At 54.6% G+C, this 11,651-nt stretch overlaps 2 protein-coding genes across 2 annotated transcripts; both read right to left on the bottom strand.

Moving 5' to 3' along the window:
* Nucleotides 1–234: 234 nt before the first annotated feature.
* Nucleotides 235–2,379, bottom strand: LOC127392015 (fibrinogen-like protein 1-like protein). The gene is given in 4 exon segments (XM_051635395.1): nt 235–456; nt 458–864; nt 1,747–1,878; nt 2,368–2,379. Coding segments are annotated over 4 exon segments (765 nt in total). The 5' UTR covers nt 2,372–2,379.
* A 4,586-nt stretch (nt 2,380–6,965) lies between these two features.
* Nucleotides 6,966–10,538, bottom strand: SPACA6 (sperm acrosome associated 6). Its single transcript, XM_051636096.1, has 8 exons — nt 10,265–10,538; nt 9,634–9,708; nt 9,229–9,297; nt 8,974–8,997; nt 8,811–8,888; nt 8,586–8,689; nt 7,408–7,561; nt 6,966–7,120 (listed from the first exon to the last, which is right to left on the bottom strand). The coding sequence occupies exons 1-8, from the start codon at nt 10,536–10,538 to the stop codon at nt 6,966–6,968; spliced, it is 933 nt and encodes a 310-aa protein (XP_051492056.1).
* Nucleotides 10,539–11,651: the final 1,113 nt, after the last annotated feature.

The raw sequence follows: 11,651 nt of genomic DNA, 5'->3' as shown, positions 1-11,651 counted from the left end.
ACACCTCCCACTAGACCAGGTTGCTCAAAGATAATGATCCCTTAAACCATTACAGGTGAAAAGCCAAACCCAAAGCAGAGAGCTTTGCTACTTTTCAAGAGAAGATGTAAAAGAAAACAGCTCTTGCTCTACAGGAACAGGTCCCTTCCTCTTGGCCCCCCAGCCAGCAAAGCGGGCCCCGGCAGGGCACTGGTCTGGCTACGTGCCCAGTACAGACAGGACAGGGAAAGAATGCTAATGGTAGGGAGCTGGTTTGATGAGGATGGCAGAAGCTTTGCAGTTGCCTTTGCACAGGCTGCCCCACGTTATGCGCCCCTTGACGTTCAGCTGTGCGGAATAACAGGCTGAGAACCACCACCCGCCCCCCGCGCGGGAGGCACAGTTCCCTCTGTAGGTGTCCTGATCTCGATCCTTTGTGGAGAACTTCATGTTGTTGTGTACATTCCTGGGGTTTTTTTGAGTCCATGGCATCCCCTGCTGTTCCCGAGTACGTTCCCAGCCTCAGCCGGTAGCCCTGGGACTCGTCTTCCACATTGAAGAGGTCATAGTCTGCAACATGGATGTTGTTTGAAGCATCCCAGATAAGAAACCTGACCTGGTAGACCTTCTGCTGGGTGATCTGATGGATGTACTCAGTGCCCAGCCAGAACTCGGTGTGCATGTTCCCAAACCCATGCTTGTAGGTGCTCCAGGACTCGGCCCAGCTGATCTGCGTGCTCTGCCGGTTCCTCTGGATCACCGTCCAGCCCCCGCCCGCCCCGCTCATCTCGCAGTACACCAGGATGGGGTGAAGGCCTGTGGGCTGGATGATGTAGACACCACTGGGGCTGCCAGCAGTGAGCTCACTGCAGTCCTTGGGCCAACCTGGGGTGGGAGAGAGGGTGAGTTAACACAAGCCTGTGCAGCAGGACAAGACCACGTGTCACCCTGTGGCAGGATAGAGAGACATCTAGCCAGGGTACCTGGGGGATAATCAGCTGTCCCAGCCTAGAAAGGTCAATGTGTTTGGCTGGTGGTAAGAGTGGGTTGGCCTCAGCCCTCTGTTCCTCTTCCATATGGGACACCTAATTGGAGGCAGCCCTAGTGAAAGGCCCCAGACCCACTGGGCTATGCTGGTATCAGGCCAGGAGACTTATATGGACCTCCTGAAAAAGGAGGTGTCACTGAAAAAGGATCACGCCGGGGTGGAAGGTGAAGATCTTGCCCCTGCTGGTAACTGAGGGAACAGGAGAAAAATTACTCGACTTCAAGTTCAGGGACACCCTTAGCCGTGTGCACAGTGCACACACACAGCACTGGGTACACCTCCTCACATCCACCATCCTCCACCCTGAGCAGGGCCAGGGCTGGGTACAGGGTAGGCCCCTTCCCCCTCCAGAGCTGGCTGTACATGGGCACACAGCTCCAGATCCCTCCATGCTGGAGGTCTGGTCTCCCCATGCCTTCAGGTCCCTTGCTGCATGACCTCCCACTGCAGAGAAGCTAATCTTGCCACATGGGCAGAGCTCCTGTCCCCAGCTGAGAGAAGCTGGGGGTTGGTGCCACCTGCCCCCAGCCCACCTGCCTGTACCCACCATGGAGGAGGTTCTGGGATCTGAGGCATCACAGCACACCCTCTCCCAGGTGCCATTGCACCAAGCCTGGCCCAGAGCATGGGCTGGGGCTGCTCACGAGCCAGGGCTGACCCAGCCCGAGGAATGGAAGGGGCTGGTGAGAGCACTGCCCTGCCCACTGGGTGCTACGTACTGGTTTTCTTCGGAGAACTTGCTGGAGCATCGGGGAGAGATTTCTTGAAGACCTTTAAGGTTTGTATATGCGTGGAGTGGCCTGGGGCCACCAAGACCAGCACACAAGCAAGGAGCAGAAGGCACTGGGCTGCTAGAAATGGAAAAAGATGGAGAAAACATGAAATGTGAGCCTCCCTCTGGAGAGGTGGGAAACCCCATGGCTTCCGCACTGCACAGTGTGACCCAACTGTGGGAGCTGCAGGAGAGCACCAAATGTGCTTGGGTGACCCCAGACTGGTCCCTGCAAGCTGGCAAGCTTGCCAACAGGCTTCAACTCTTTCGCCCAAGGGGTAGGCAACCTTGCCTGATTCCTTTGACCAGCTCCCAAGAAGTCGTGCATGAAGCAGTTTTGGGTGGAGCGGAGCACCCACCAGCCAGCTGAGCCAAAATTCATTGCTGGCCCCTGAACTGGGGACCTGGCCAGGGTGAGCAGGAGCAGGACACAAGCTGATGGTGCTTGGAGGGGTGGCTGGTGACCACACCTCAGAGGGCCCTGAAGCCACTGCTCCCCTCTGTGTGCCAGGACCCACACACCCCATCGCTGGGCTGCCCTCCCTGTGCTCCCCAGACAGCTACTCACCCATGGCTCTGCCCAGGAATGTCCTCTGGAGCTCACAGAGGTGGAGGGCAGGTCTTACAGAGGCATTTTTGTAGTGCCCTAGGCAGTGGGCGGGGGGAACAGGTCCTTCCTTTCTCCTGGGGGAGGGAATCAGGCTGGTTTCCTTTGTGCCCATGGAGAGCACAGGCTGAGACCAAGGTGTTGGTGGTTCCAGCTGTGCAGCTTCCCCAGCTGCAAAGAAAACAACCCCCAGGCCAGCCGGAGCTTGGAATGGTCTCTTCTGTGAGTCCTTAGCTCCGGGGATGGAATTTCCCCTGGGAACAGCATATTTGGGAGCTTTGAAGAGTGGAGCTCAGTAAATAAACACTTCAGTACCAGTCACCAACCAGCGTGGAGAGCAAACACCGGGGGTGTCCCCGCCTCCCACCACTACAGCAGGGTGCTGCCAGGTCAATTGGTTCTTGTTTAAGGTGCTTTTGACAAGCCAGCCTGGCTCTGACTGGGCAGTCAGAGAAGGCCTGAGACCCCCAGAGAGACGGATGCTGGTGGGACAGCATTTGGAGCTGCTAGTGTGTTCTGGAGAGTGTGGCAGGAGGCAGAGGGTTGTGGCTGAGGTCACCTCCATCTGGGGGAGCCAGGAGAGGCCTCTGCTCCCCAGTGAGCTGCAGTCCTGGTCTGCAAGGATCCAGGTGAATGGGCCTGCTGGGGGACACTGATTGAGATAGCTGAGGACTCTGGGGCACTGGTTTTGGGAGGCTGGCCATGCAGGATGGATGGCTGCAGAGGAAATCAAGTGTCTGCCCAGGGATGGAGTGAAACTGGGTGGATGGAGGCAGCAACAGGGAGCTGAGCATGCACTGAGGGGAAAGCAGAAAGCCTCATCCTGTGGGCACAGAGAGTGAAGGGAGGGGATCTGATGGTGGGACCCGTAGGAACTGAGCACTCATGGAAGGGACAGGTGGGGTCTGTGTGCCAATGGGTGGCAACAATGGGAATCTGAGGGCACTTGTTACTGAAAAAGAGATGTTAGTATGCACAGAAGGGAGAAGTGAGCACTGAGCAGATGCTGAAAGGAAAAGAAGAGATCTCAGTATGTGAGGAGGAGAACAGGAGATCTGGGTGCATCCAGAGGGAAATGGAGGACTACAAGATGCAGAATGAAGGGGACCTGATTATGCAAGGAGAACATCAGGGGGATTTCCAAGAGAGTGCAACAAAAGGAATGGAGAGGCTGTGAAAGCAGCTGAATTGGAATGGAGAGCATCTGGGAGTGCTTGGGAGTGAACAGAATGAATCCAAGGGGATCTAGAAGCACTGAGAAGGAAAGAGAAGGAATTTGAAAGCAGGGAGAGGGGCCATGGTTTGGATGTGAGGCACTTGGAAAGGATGGCAGGGGCTGCACAAAGGGGAGTGGAGGAGAACTGAGCATGAATGGATGGGATCTGTGGGGTGCCAAGACACAGGCAGGGGAGGAGAGAGGATCTACAAGCACTGAAATGGGAATGGGGGGTAACTGAGGGTCCACAGAGTGGGACAGAGGGAGCCTGAGCACACACAGAGAAGAATGGAAGGGACCATGGGGGCATGTGGGGGAACAGGGTGCATGGAGGGGAATGGGGGGGATCTGAAGGTTCACAGAACTGAATGAGTGGTTTTGATGTGCCCTCTGGTGCTCCCCAGGGTCTTTTATTTGCCCTCTGGTGTAATGCAGAGGCTTCCATTTGGTCCTCTTGTCCCCTAAGAACTCCATTTACCTTTTGGTGCACCTAGAGGATGGTGCACCTTTGGAGGCCTCTGATTTCCCACCTATACACCCCTGTTTGTCTTCTGGTGCCACCTGGAGCCCCCCATTTTCTTTGCAGTGCATCCCAGTGCCCCACATTTGCTTTCCTTTTCATTCCAGAGCTCTCTGTACCCTCACAGGTGCTCCCCAAGACCTCCACTACCTTCTCATGCACCCTGTTTCCTTTGCAAATCCTGTCACCCCAGAGGCCTCAGTAGGGTCCTGGGCAGCAGGGACCTCTTTGTGCAGGATGCTCAGTTAGAAAGTCAGGATAAGGCTGTGGTCTGGACACAGTGACAGATCATTGCTTGCTGGGGCCACAAACCCAGCATGTCTGCAGAGATAGGCAAGGCCTGAGGTCAAGCCTAGAGGCCACCAGTGGGTTCCACCAGGGGCAGGACTGGAGGAAGAAGAACTGGGAGCAGACAGAGCTGCCCCTCCAGTGCTCACTGCAGCCTGGGGCAGAGGAAAGAAAAGAGCCCGAGAAGTCTGAGAGGGAGAGCCCATGCCTGGTGGCTGTGTCCTCTGTCACCCTCCTTTGCCAGCTCTGTGCACTCCTGCTACCAGCATTCAGGGTGAGAAGAGCTTCAGCCCCTTCCCTTTGCTTCACCCAGCCATTCCCCTGAGAGAAACCTGTGACCTAAAGGACTGTGACCCTCACAGCCCCTGCCTTCCAAGTCCCCTTGTCAGCAGCTAAAGAATTAGGCAAGGATCACAAAACCAGTGTGTTCATGATGGAAAATGGACGAGAAACGTGAGCTGCAGCCTCTAGGATGAGCACACGGTGGCTCTGTTGTGTCACCAGAGCACTGCAAGAGGAGAAGGTCCTTTTAGGACATTCTGTAGAATGGGGAGTACAGGCTGGGGCTTCAGCTCGGAGGTTGCAGGTCAGGCCCCTCAACCACAACCTGCACTGACAGCACCACAGATTTAAATACAGCTTGAATGTCAACCCAGGTGATTCTCGTCCTCTGCTCCACTCTTGTGAGACCCCCCTGCAGGGCTGGGTCCAGCTCATGGGTCCCCAACACAAGAAGGATGTGGAGCTCCTGGACAGAGTCCAGAGGAGGCCATGGAGATGATCCAAGGGCTGGAGCAGCTCTGGAGGCAGGCTGGGAGAGTTGGGGTGTTCAGCCTAGAGAAGGCAAGGCTCCAGGGAGACCTTAGAGCACCTTCCAGTGCCTGAAGGGGCTCCAGGAAAGCTGGGGAGGGACTCTGGATAAGAAGGGAGATTGAGATAAGATCTTATAAGGGAATTCTTCATTGTGAGGGTGGTGAGACCCTGGCCCAGGTTGCCCAGGGAAGCTGTGGCTGCCCCATCCCTGGCAGTGTTGAAGGGCAGGTTGGATGGGGCTTGGAGCAGCCTGGGCTGGTGGGGGGTGTCCCTGCCCATGCAGGGGGTTGGACTGGATGATCTTTAATGTCATTTCCAACACAAAACATTTCATAATTCTATGATTCTAGGTGTCTCACCAATTGCTTGGGACTGAAGGCACCAATCAGATACATCATATGCTGCATCTACTGCATTTCCAGCCTGTTTTTTCATGTTCCTCTGATAGTTGGTTTTTTTTCTAACATGGGCCTCTGTACATTTAAAGGCAACATAGAGCTTTGCAGGTACCACGATCACAGTCTTAAGGGTTGGTGGTTTTTTGTTTTGTTTTGTTTTTTAATCTCTTTTTCAAGGAATTGTGTAGCATTCTTCATCTACTGCTTGGCTGTTTTCTTAAAGACATAATATCTAAAAAACCTGGAGCAGCGATTTCACCCAATTACCAAATGGCAGCCAGGTGGGTTGCTCAGTGGTGTAAAAGTAAATGTGTGATAAAATGCTTTTTAGGCAATTAGAGGAGAAAACTGCTTGACATTTGCAGTGACCATGACATATAAAGGTATTTACAATCCATCAGTCTCTTGGATATACCAGGATGGAGAAGATGTTTTCCTCCAGGTGGCAGTCTTAGTGTGAGCTGCTGAAAGGGTCAGCAGTGTCAGAACTATATTTTGGATGCTCATGTGCTGCCCAGTACCCAGATTTTCTGCCTGCAAGCCCACAGATTTCTCTATGCAAGCCAAGACCCCCAGATCTCCGTCTCCAGCACAATCCAGATTGTTAAAACTCTGTGCTTCTGTTTTTAGACTGTTCCCATTTAAACATGCCAACCAATATGCAAGAAAAGGAATGGCAGAAGTTTTGGTCCTTAGGGATGGATCCATGTGTCAAACTCCCCTAGGGTGAATCCAGGCGTCTGTAATCCCTTGGGGGACCCTGTTGTCCACGTCTGTGGGATGTCTGGGGGTCACTGAGGCTTGGGAGGATCCAGCACTGGCAGGTGACCCTGAGAAGCAGAAGGAAGGATGGAGAAACAGGAGGAGGAAGAAGGACACCCAATATCCCCACCTGGGGTGGGGATCATGGGGCATCTAGGGGAAACCAAGGGACAACTGGGAGGTCCTGGGAGCAACTCATGGGTTCTAAGGGTGAAAGTATGTGACCCTGGGGGGCAACTGGGTCAACTGGCACTAACTGGGGCCCCCAAAGGGAGAGCAGGGGTTCTGGGGAGAAGGGGAGAAAGTGGCAGGGTCTCAGAGGCAATTTGGGGATCTGAGGGAAGGCAGGCAGCCTGGAGTAGTCCTAGGGGATATTAAGGGGCTCTATTAAGTATAGACTCTGTGGAGTCTATACCCTTCCTTGGATACCTGAGCTTCCTTGCATTTGTAGGGAATTCTGAGGGACTGAGGGTTCCTGGGGGTGTGGGAGTCCTATGCTGGTCTGTGGGAAGCCCCAGAAGCATGGAGATTTTGAGGGTAGGGTTTAGCAGATCAGGAGGACTTACACCAGCAGCACCACAAGTGCCATGGAGCCAAGAGCCAAGGCCAGCACCAGTGGTTTCAGGTAGTCCGGAGGGATCCTGTGGTGGGGCCAGCGCAGCACAGCCTGGAACCGCTCCTGGATTCCTCGCTCTGCCTCCACACTTCCTCCTGTCACTGTGGGCACCCAGGCACCTCGGGTCATGGAGCAGTGCCCTCAGGGCCCAGGTGTCCCTGCAACCGCAGCCACAGAGCTCACCTGGGCATCTGGGGGTTCCTGCTCCACCATGCACACTCCACTGCCCCCAGAGACAGGCATCAGAGAACACCTGCCTCACTCCACCATGGAGCCAGTTGTCCCGGTATCCTGTTCCCAACCCCCATGCACCCCCCTCCCACGGATCCAGGCATCTGGGGGTCCCTGCTCCACCCCACACTGCTCACTGCTCCCCAGGGCACTCTACCATTGAGGTAGAAGTACTTGCGGGCCAAGGGCTCAGAAAGGAAGCCCAGGCAGCAGGCGATGGTTCCCGGAGTGGGGTCGTGGAGGGTCAGACTGAGAGGATCGCCTAGAATCCCTCGCAGCTCCTCAAACACTGACAGATCCTGTGTGTGCAGCTGGGGGAAGACATCAGCACACCCTGGTCCACCAGGTACATGAAGTAGCATCCATGTGCATGCAAAGGCACTCATGTCCTGCACACACTTTGTCATGTCCCCTTCATGCTTCTCATACACTTTGCTCATCTGTGTGCTCACACCTCACATCCCACATGTGTTCCTTGTGCACACAGGGATGCACAAGTAGATCATCTCCAAAATCCACTGCCTCCACAGGTGTGCACAGAAGTGCCCCTGATCTGCTCACACAGGAATGACCTGCCTCCTGCGAGCATGGGTGAGCACCTGCTGGCAAGCTGTGTGTGCTCACACACAAGGTGCTTTCAGCACATGGATCTGCTGTGTAAGCAATGCTGGCATCTGCTGGTGGTCCTCATGCCAAGCGCACAACTGTGTGCACACAGAATCACAGAATTGCTGGAGTTGGAAGGGACCTCCAGAGATCATCTAGTCCAACTCTCCCACTGAAGCAGGATCACCTAGAGCACTTTACCCAGGGCTGCATCCAGGTGGGTTTGGAATATCTCCAGAGATGGAGACTCCACAGCCTCCCTGGGCAGCCTGTCCCAGGGCTCTGTCACCCTCACTGTAAAGAAGTTTTTCCTCATATTTCAAAGGAACTCCCCATGTTCCAACTTGCACCCATTGCCCCTCGTTCTGACACTGGGCACTGCTGAGAAGGGCCTGTCTCCATCTTCCTTGCACCCACCCTTTAGATACTTGTAAACATTGATAAGGTCTCCCCTCAGCCTTCTCATCTCCAGGCTGAACAGTCCCAGCTCCTTCAGCCTTTCCTCATCAGAGAGATGCTCCAACCCCCAGTCATCTTCATCACCCTCCTCTGGACTGTCTCCAGTAGCTCCCTGTCTCTCGTGAACTGGGGAGCCCAGAACTGGATGCAGTTCTCCAGCTGAGGCCTCACCAGGGCAGAGTAGAGGGGGAGAATGAGGCTTTGCTACCCATGCCCAGCCCTCTCAGGAATGTCTATGTAAACCCTGGCACACACATGTGTGCAACTCACATCCTTGGCAAACATCCAGGTAATGGGCAGGTCAGGGGGGATGACAAAGGGCACGCTGCAGTCCAGCGTGATGGCTTCATCCGCGTGGGCCCACAGATCCTGCGCTGGAAGCATTGACAAGCACATGAGTTCACATAATCTCATGCTCTTGCAGAAATGAGGGTTACCCCCAGAGCCCTGCCCAGCCCCCCAGCTGTCCAGCCTGGGCTCACCATGGCCCCATACCTGGGCAGTCCACGGGAAACTGGCAGTCCACAACGCGGCAGGTCGCGCACTGGAAGGTGCGGGCAGCTTTCTGGTACCCTGGCAGGAAGAGACTTGGTGGTCCCACAGGGTGGGAAGCATACTAGGGGACAGGGGGTGGCAAGACAGAGGGATGGGCACTCACCACAGGGTGGGATGCAGGCTGGAGCTGATGAGGAGGAAGCAGCATTAGACTGGGGATCATTGGGGATCCCCAATGATCCACATCCCCATGATGAGCTTGTCCAGCTCAGATGGGGTCCTGGGGGCTTTCCCCAGGCTGGGTGTCCCTGGGGTGTAGATTTCAAGGGTGGGGTTCTCTGTGACAGTCCCCTGAGTGAGGATCCCAGGGGTTCCCCAGGATGGGAATCCTAGGTAGGTGTCTCTGCTGTCCCCATACCTTCCTCCAGCTGGCTCAGATTCACCCAGATTATGCTGATGGCTTCCTGCAGAGACTCCTCAAAGGGCTCTGGGTTGTCCCAGAAGTCCAGGTGAGACAATGTGCCATCCCCTCAGTCACCAGAAACCCTTCCCAGACTCCCCAGATTCCCTGTACGACTCACCTCAACTACATATATCCATCCTAGAGACCCAAATAACTCCAAATACTCCCTCAAAACCCCCCAGAAGCTACATACTTTGAAGCTCATCTATCCTTCAGATTCCCCAGGTACCCCCTTACAGCCCTCAGACCTCCAGATATCCTACATTGCACCACACCCCCTGTTCAAGGCCTCCACATCCTACTCCCCATGCCCCATGTCCTGCCCCTACCCCCATCACATGTCCCACATCTCCTGCTTACTTGTGTTGTTCTGGTTCTCCAGAAAATGCAGGGCATCCATGATGATCTCCTGAAGTGCCTCACGCTGCTCTGAACCTGGGTCCAGCACAGGGACAAAGGGACTAGTATAGGGTTGTGGTTACAGGTTCAGGAATGGGAGGGTCCAGTAAGGGCTGGAGGTTTCTGGGGGTTCCTAGAATTCTGATAGGGGTTTAGGGATACTGGTAAGGGTCAGGAATTCCTGGGGATTCCTGAAGTCCTAGGTAGGGCCATGGGGTCCCAGGGAGTCCTCAGTGTGTCTCTGGTCAGGGTTGGGTGATTCTCAGGGTCCCAGTCAAGGTTAGGGTTCCTAGAGATCCCTGGGGTGCAGGTCTGGACTGGGGAGACCCTGGCGTAGTTGGGAGTCCCTAGGGTGTTTGCCTGTGGTGGGTGCCTGGGGTTCCTTGTTAGGGAAGGGGTCACCAGCTGCCTGGGATCCTTGCCAGAATCAGTGTGACAGCCTTGCTTTAAGTGGGGAACCTCAGAGGCCTATGGGGTCCTGTTCAGGGTGGGCGACCCCTTGGGGATGGAGGTCCCTGATGGGATGGAAGGGCCAGTCAGGATGGGGCAGGGTCCCTGTTGGGTTGGGGGTCCCTGGGGTCCCATGACACACCCACAGTGACAGAGGTGAGTGGTGCAGCAGCCTCAGCAATGGCATCAAGGCATTGTTGATGTTGGGGGTCCTTGACAGGGGCCCCAGTGATGTTATGGCAGAGCTGTTCCTGCTGAGTGGAAGTCTCAAAGCAGAGCAGGCAGGGGTGCACCCCAGGGAGCCAGGACACCAGGGCCACCCACTGCCACAAGCACAGCTGCCCTGCCTGGATGCCTGGGCTTCCAGGGAGCCAGGGGGCCAGCACCAGCACCAGGGGCACCCACCACCACCCCATAGCCCAGAGCACAGCACCCAGATGCATTGGTTGCCAGGGAGCAGTGGGGTTCCAAGGTGGACCCCAGGAGCTGCTGACAAGGCCGATGTTGCCAGAGCAACTGTGGCCACCAATAAACCAACCACCACAACACCTATAAAAAGAGACAAGTGAGCAGGAGCACCACAAACAGAGCAGGAAAACAAATAGAATCCCAGAATGGTTTGGGTTGGAAGGGACCTTAAATATCATTGTATTTCCAACCCTCTCCTGCACGGGCAGGGACACCTCCTACTAGACCAGGTTGCTCAAAGACCCCATCTGAAACACAGCATTAACCAGACTCTGGCTTCAAATAGTTAACTGCTTGTAGGGTGTAAATCTCTCATCTGGGCCTACTGCTAGTGAGTTGTAGAAGCCTTTTGTGTGAGCTTATCTGTAGTTTTAGGGAAGAAATAAAAGGATCCTTGAAGAAGAAAGAAGCCTTTCAGCTGTGACTAGGGATGCCTACTGTAACCAATTCTATTGCGAGGTCAGGAGAGATAAACAGGAGAAGAGACAGAACTCGGCCAAAGGTTCCTGTGAGGAAGACTCAAGGATGAAGTAAACGACCCCCAGGAGACTCTAAACGACTTAACATGCATGCGATAATGTAATGTAATGTAATGTAAATTATTTCTCAGGAAACTATTGAATATGTAAACTGTTTCTTAGAAATATTACACATAATTAAGTATCAGCTGTATATGTATCTCTCACCTTACCCTGTCAGGTGCACATTTTGGAGGAGCCATCCCCTGTGCCTCTGGCGCCGTGAATAAAGATAGCGACTGAACAGCACTTAGACTGTTGGGTGAACTTTTTTTGTTTCACATCCAACCTAGTGTTGAAAGGAAGGAGCTTAGCTATGGTGTCCACCCGGCAGAAAGCTCTGTCCTCTGCACTTGCCAGAAGGGATGTATAAACCCAGACAGAACTCCCATGAAAACATGCAGCTGTCCAACCTCAGAGTGCAGGGAAGGCCACAGCCTGTCAGTGCTGAGGCTGGTGGTTGCCTGCTGCTGGCCCTGGTAGGCACAGAAAGGCCCTGGGAGGTCCCTGAACACCATGAAAAGGAGACAGGAATTCAGCAGT

The sequence above is a fragment of the Apus apus genome, chromosome 18 (assembly GCF_020740795.1).
Source record: "Apus apus isolate bApuApu2 chromosome 18, bApuApu2.pri.cur, whole genome shotgun sequence".
NCBI classification, from domain to species: domain Eukaryota; kingdom Metazoa; phylum Chordata; class Aves; order Apodiformes; family Apodidae; genus Apus; species Apus apus.
This window is presented reverse-complemented; position numbering and strand designations above follow the sequence as displayed.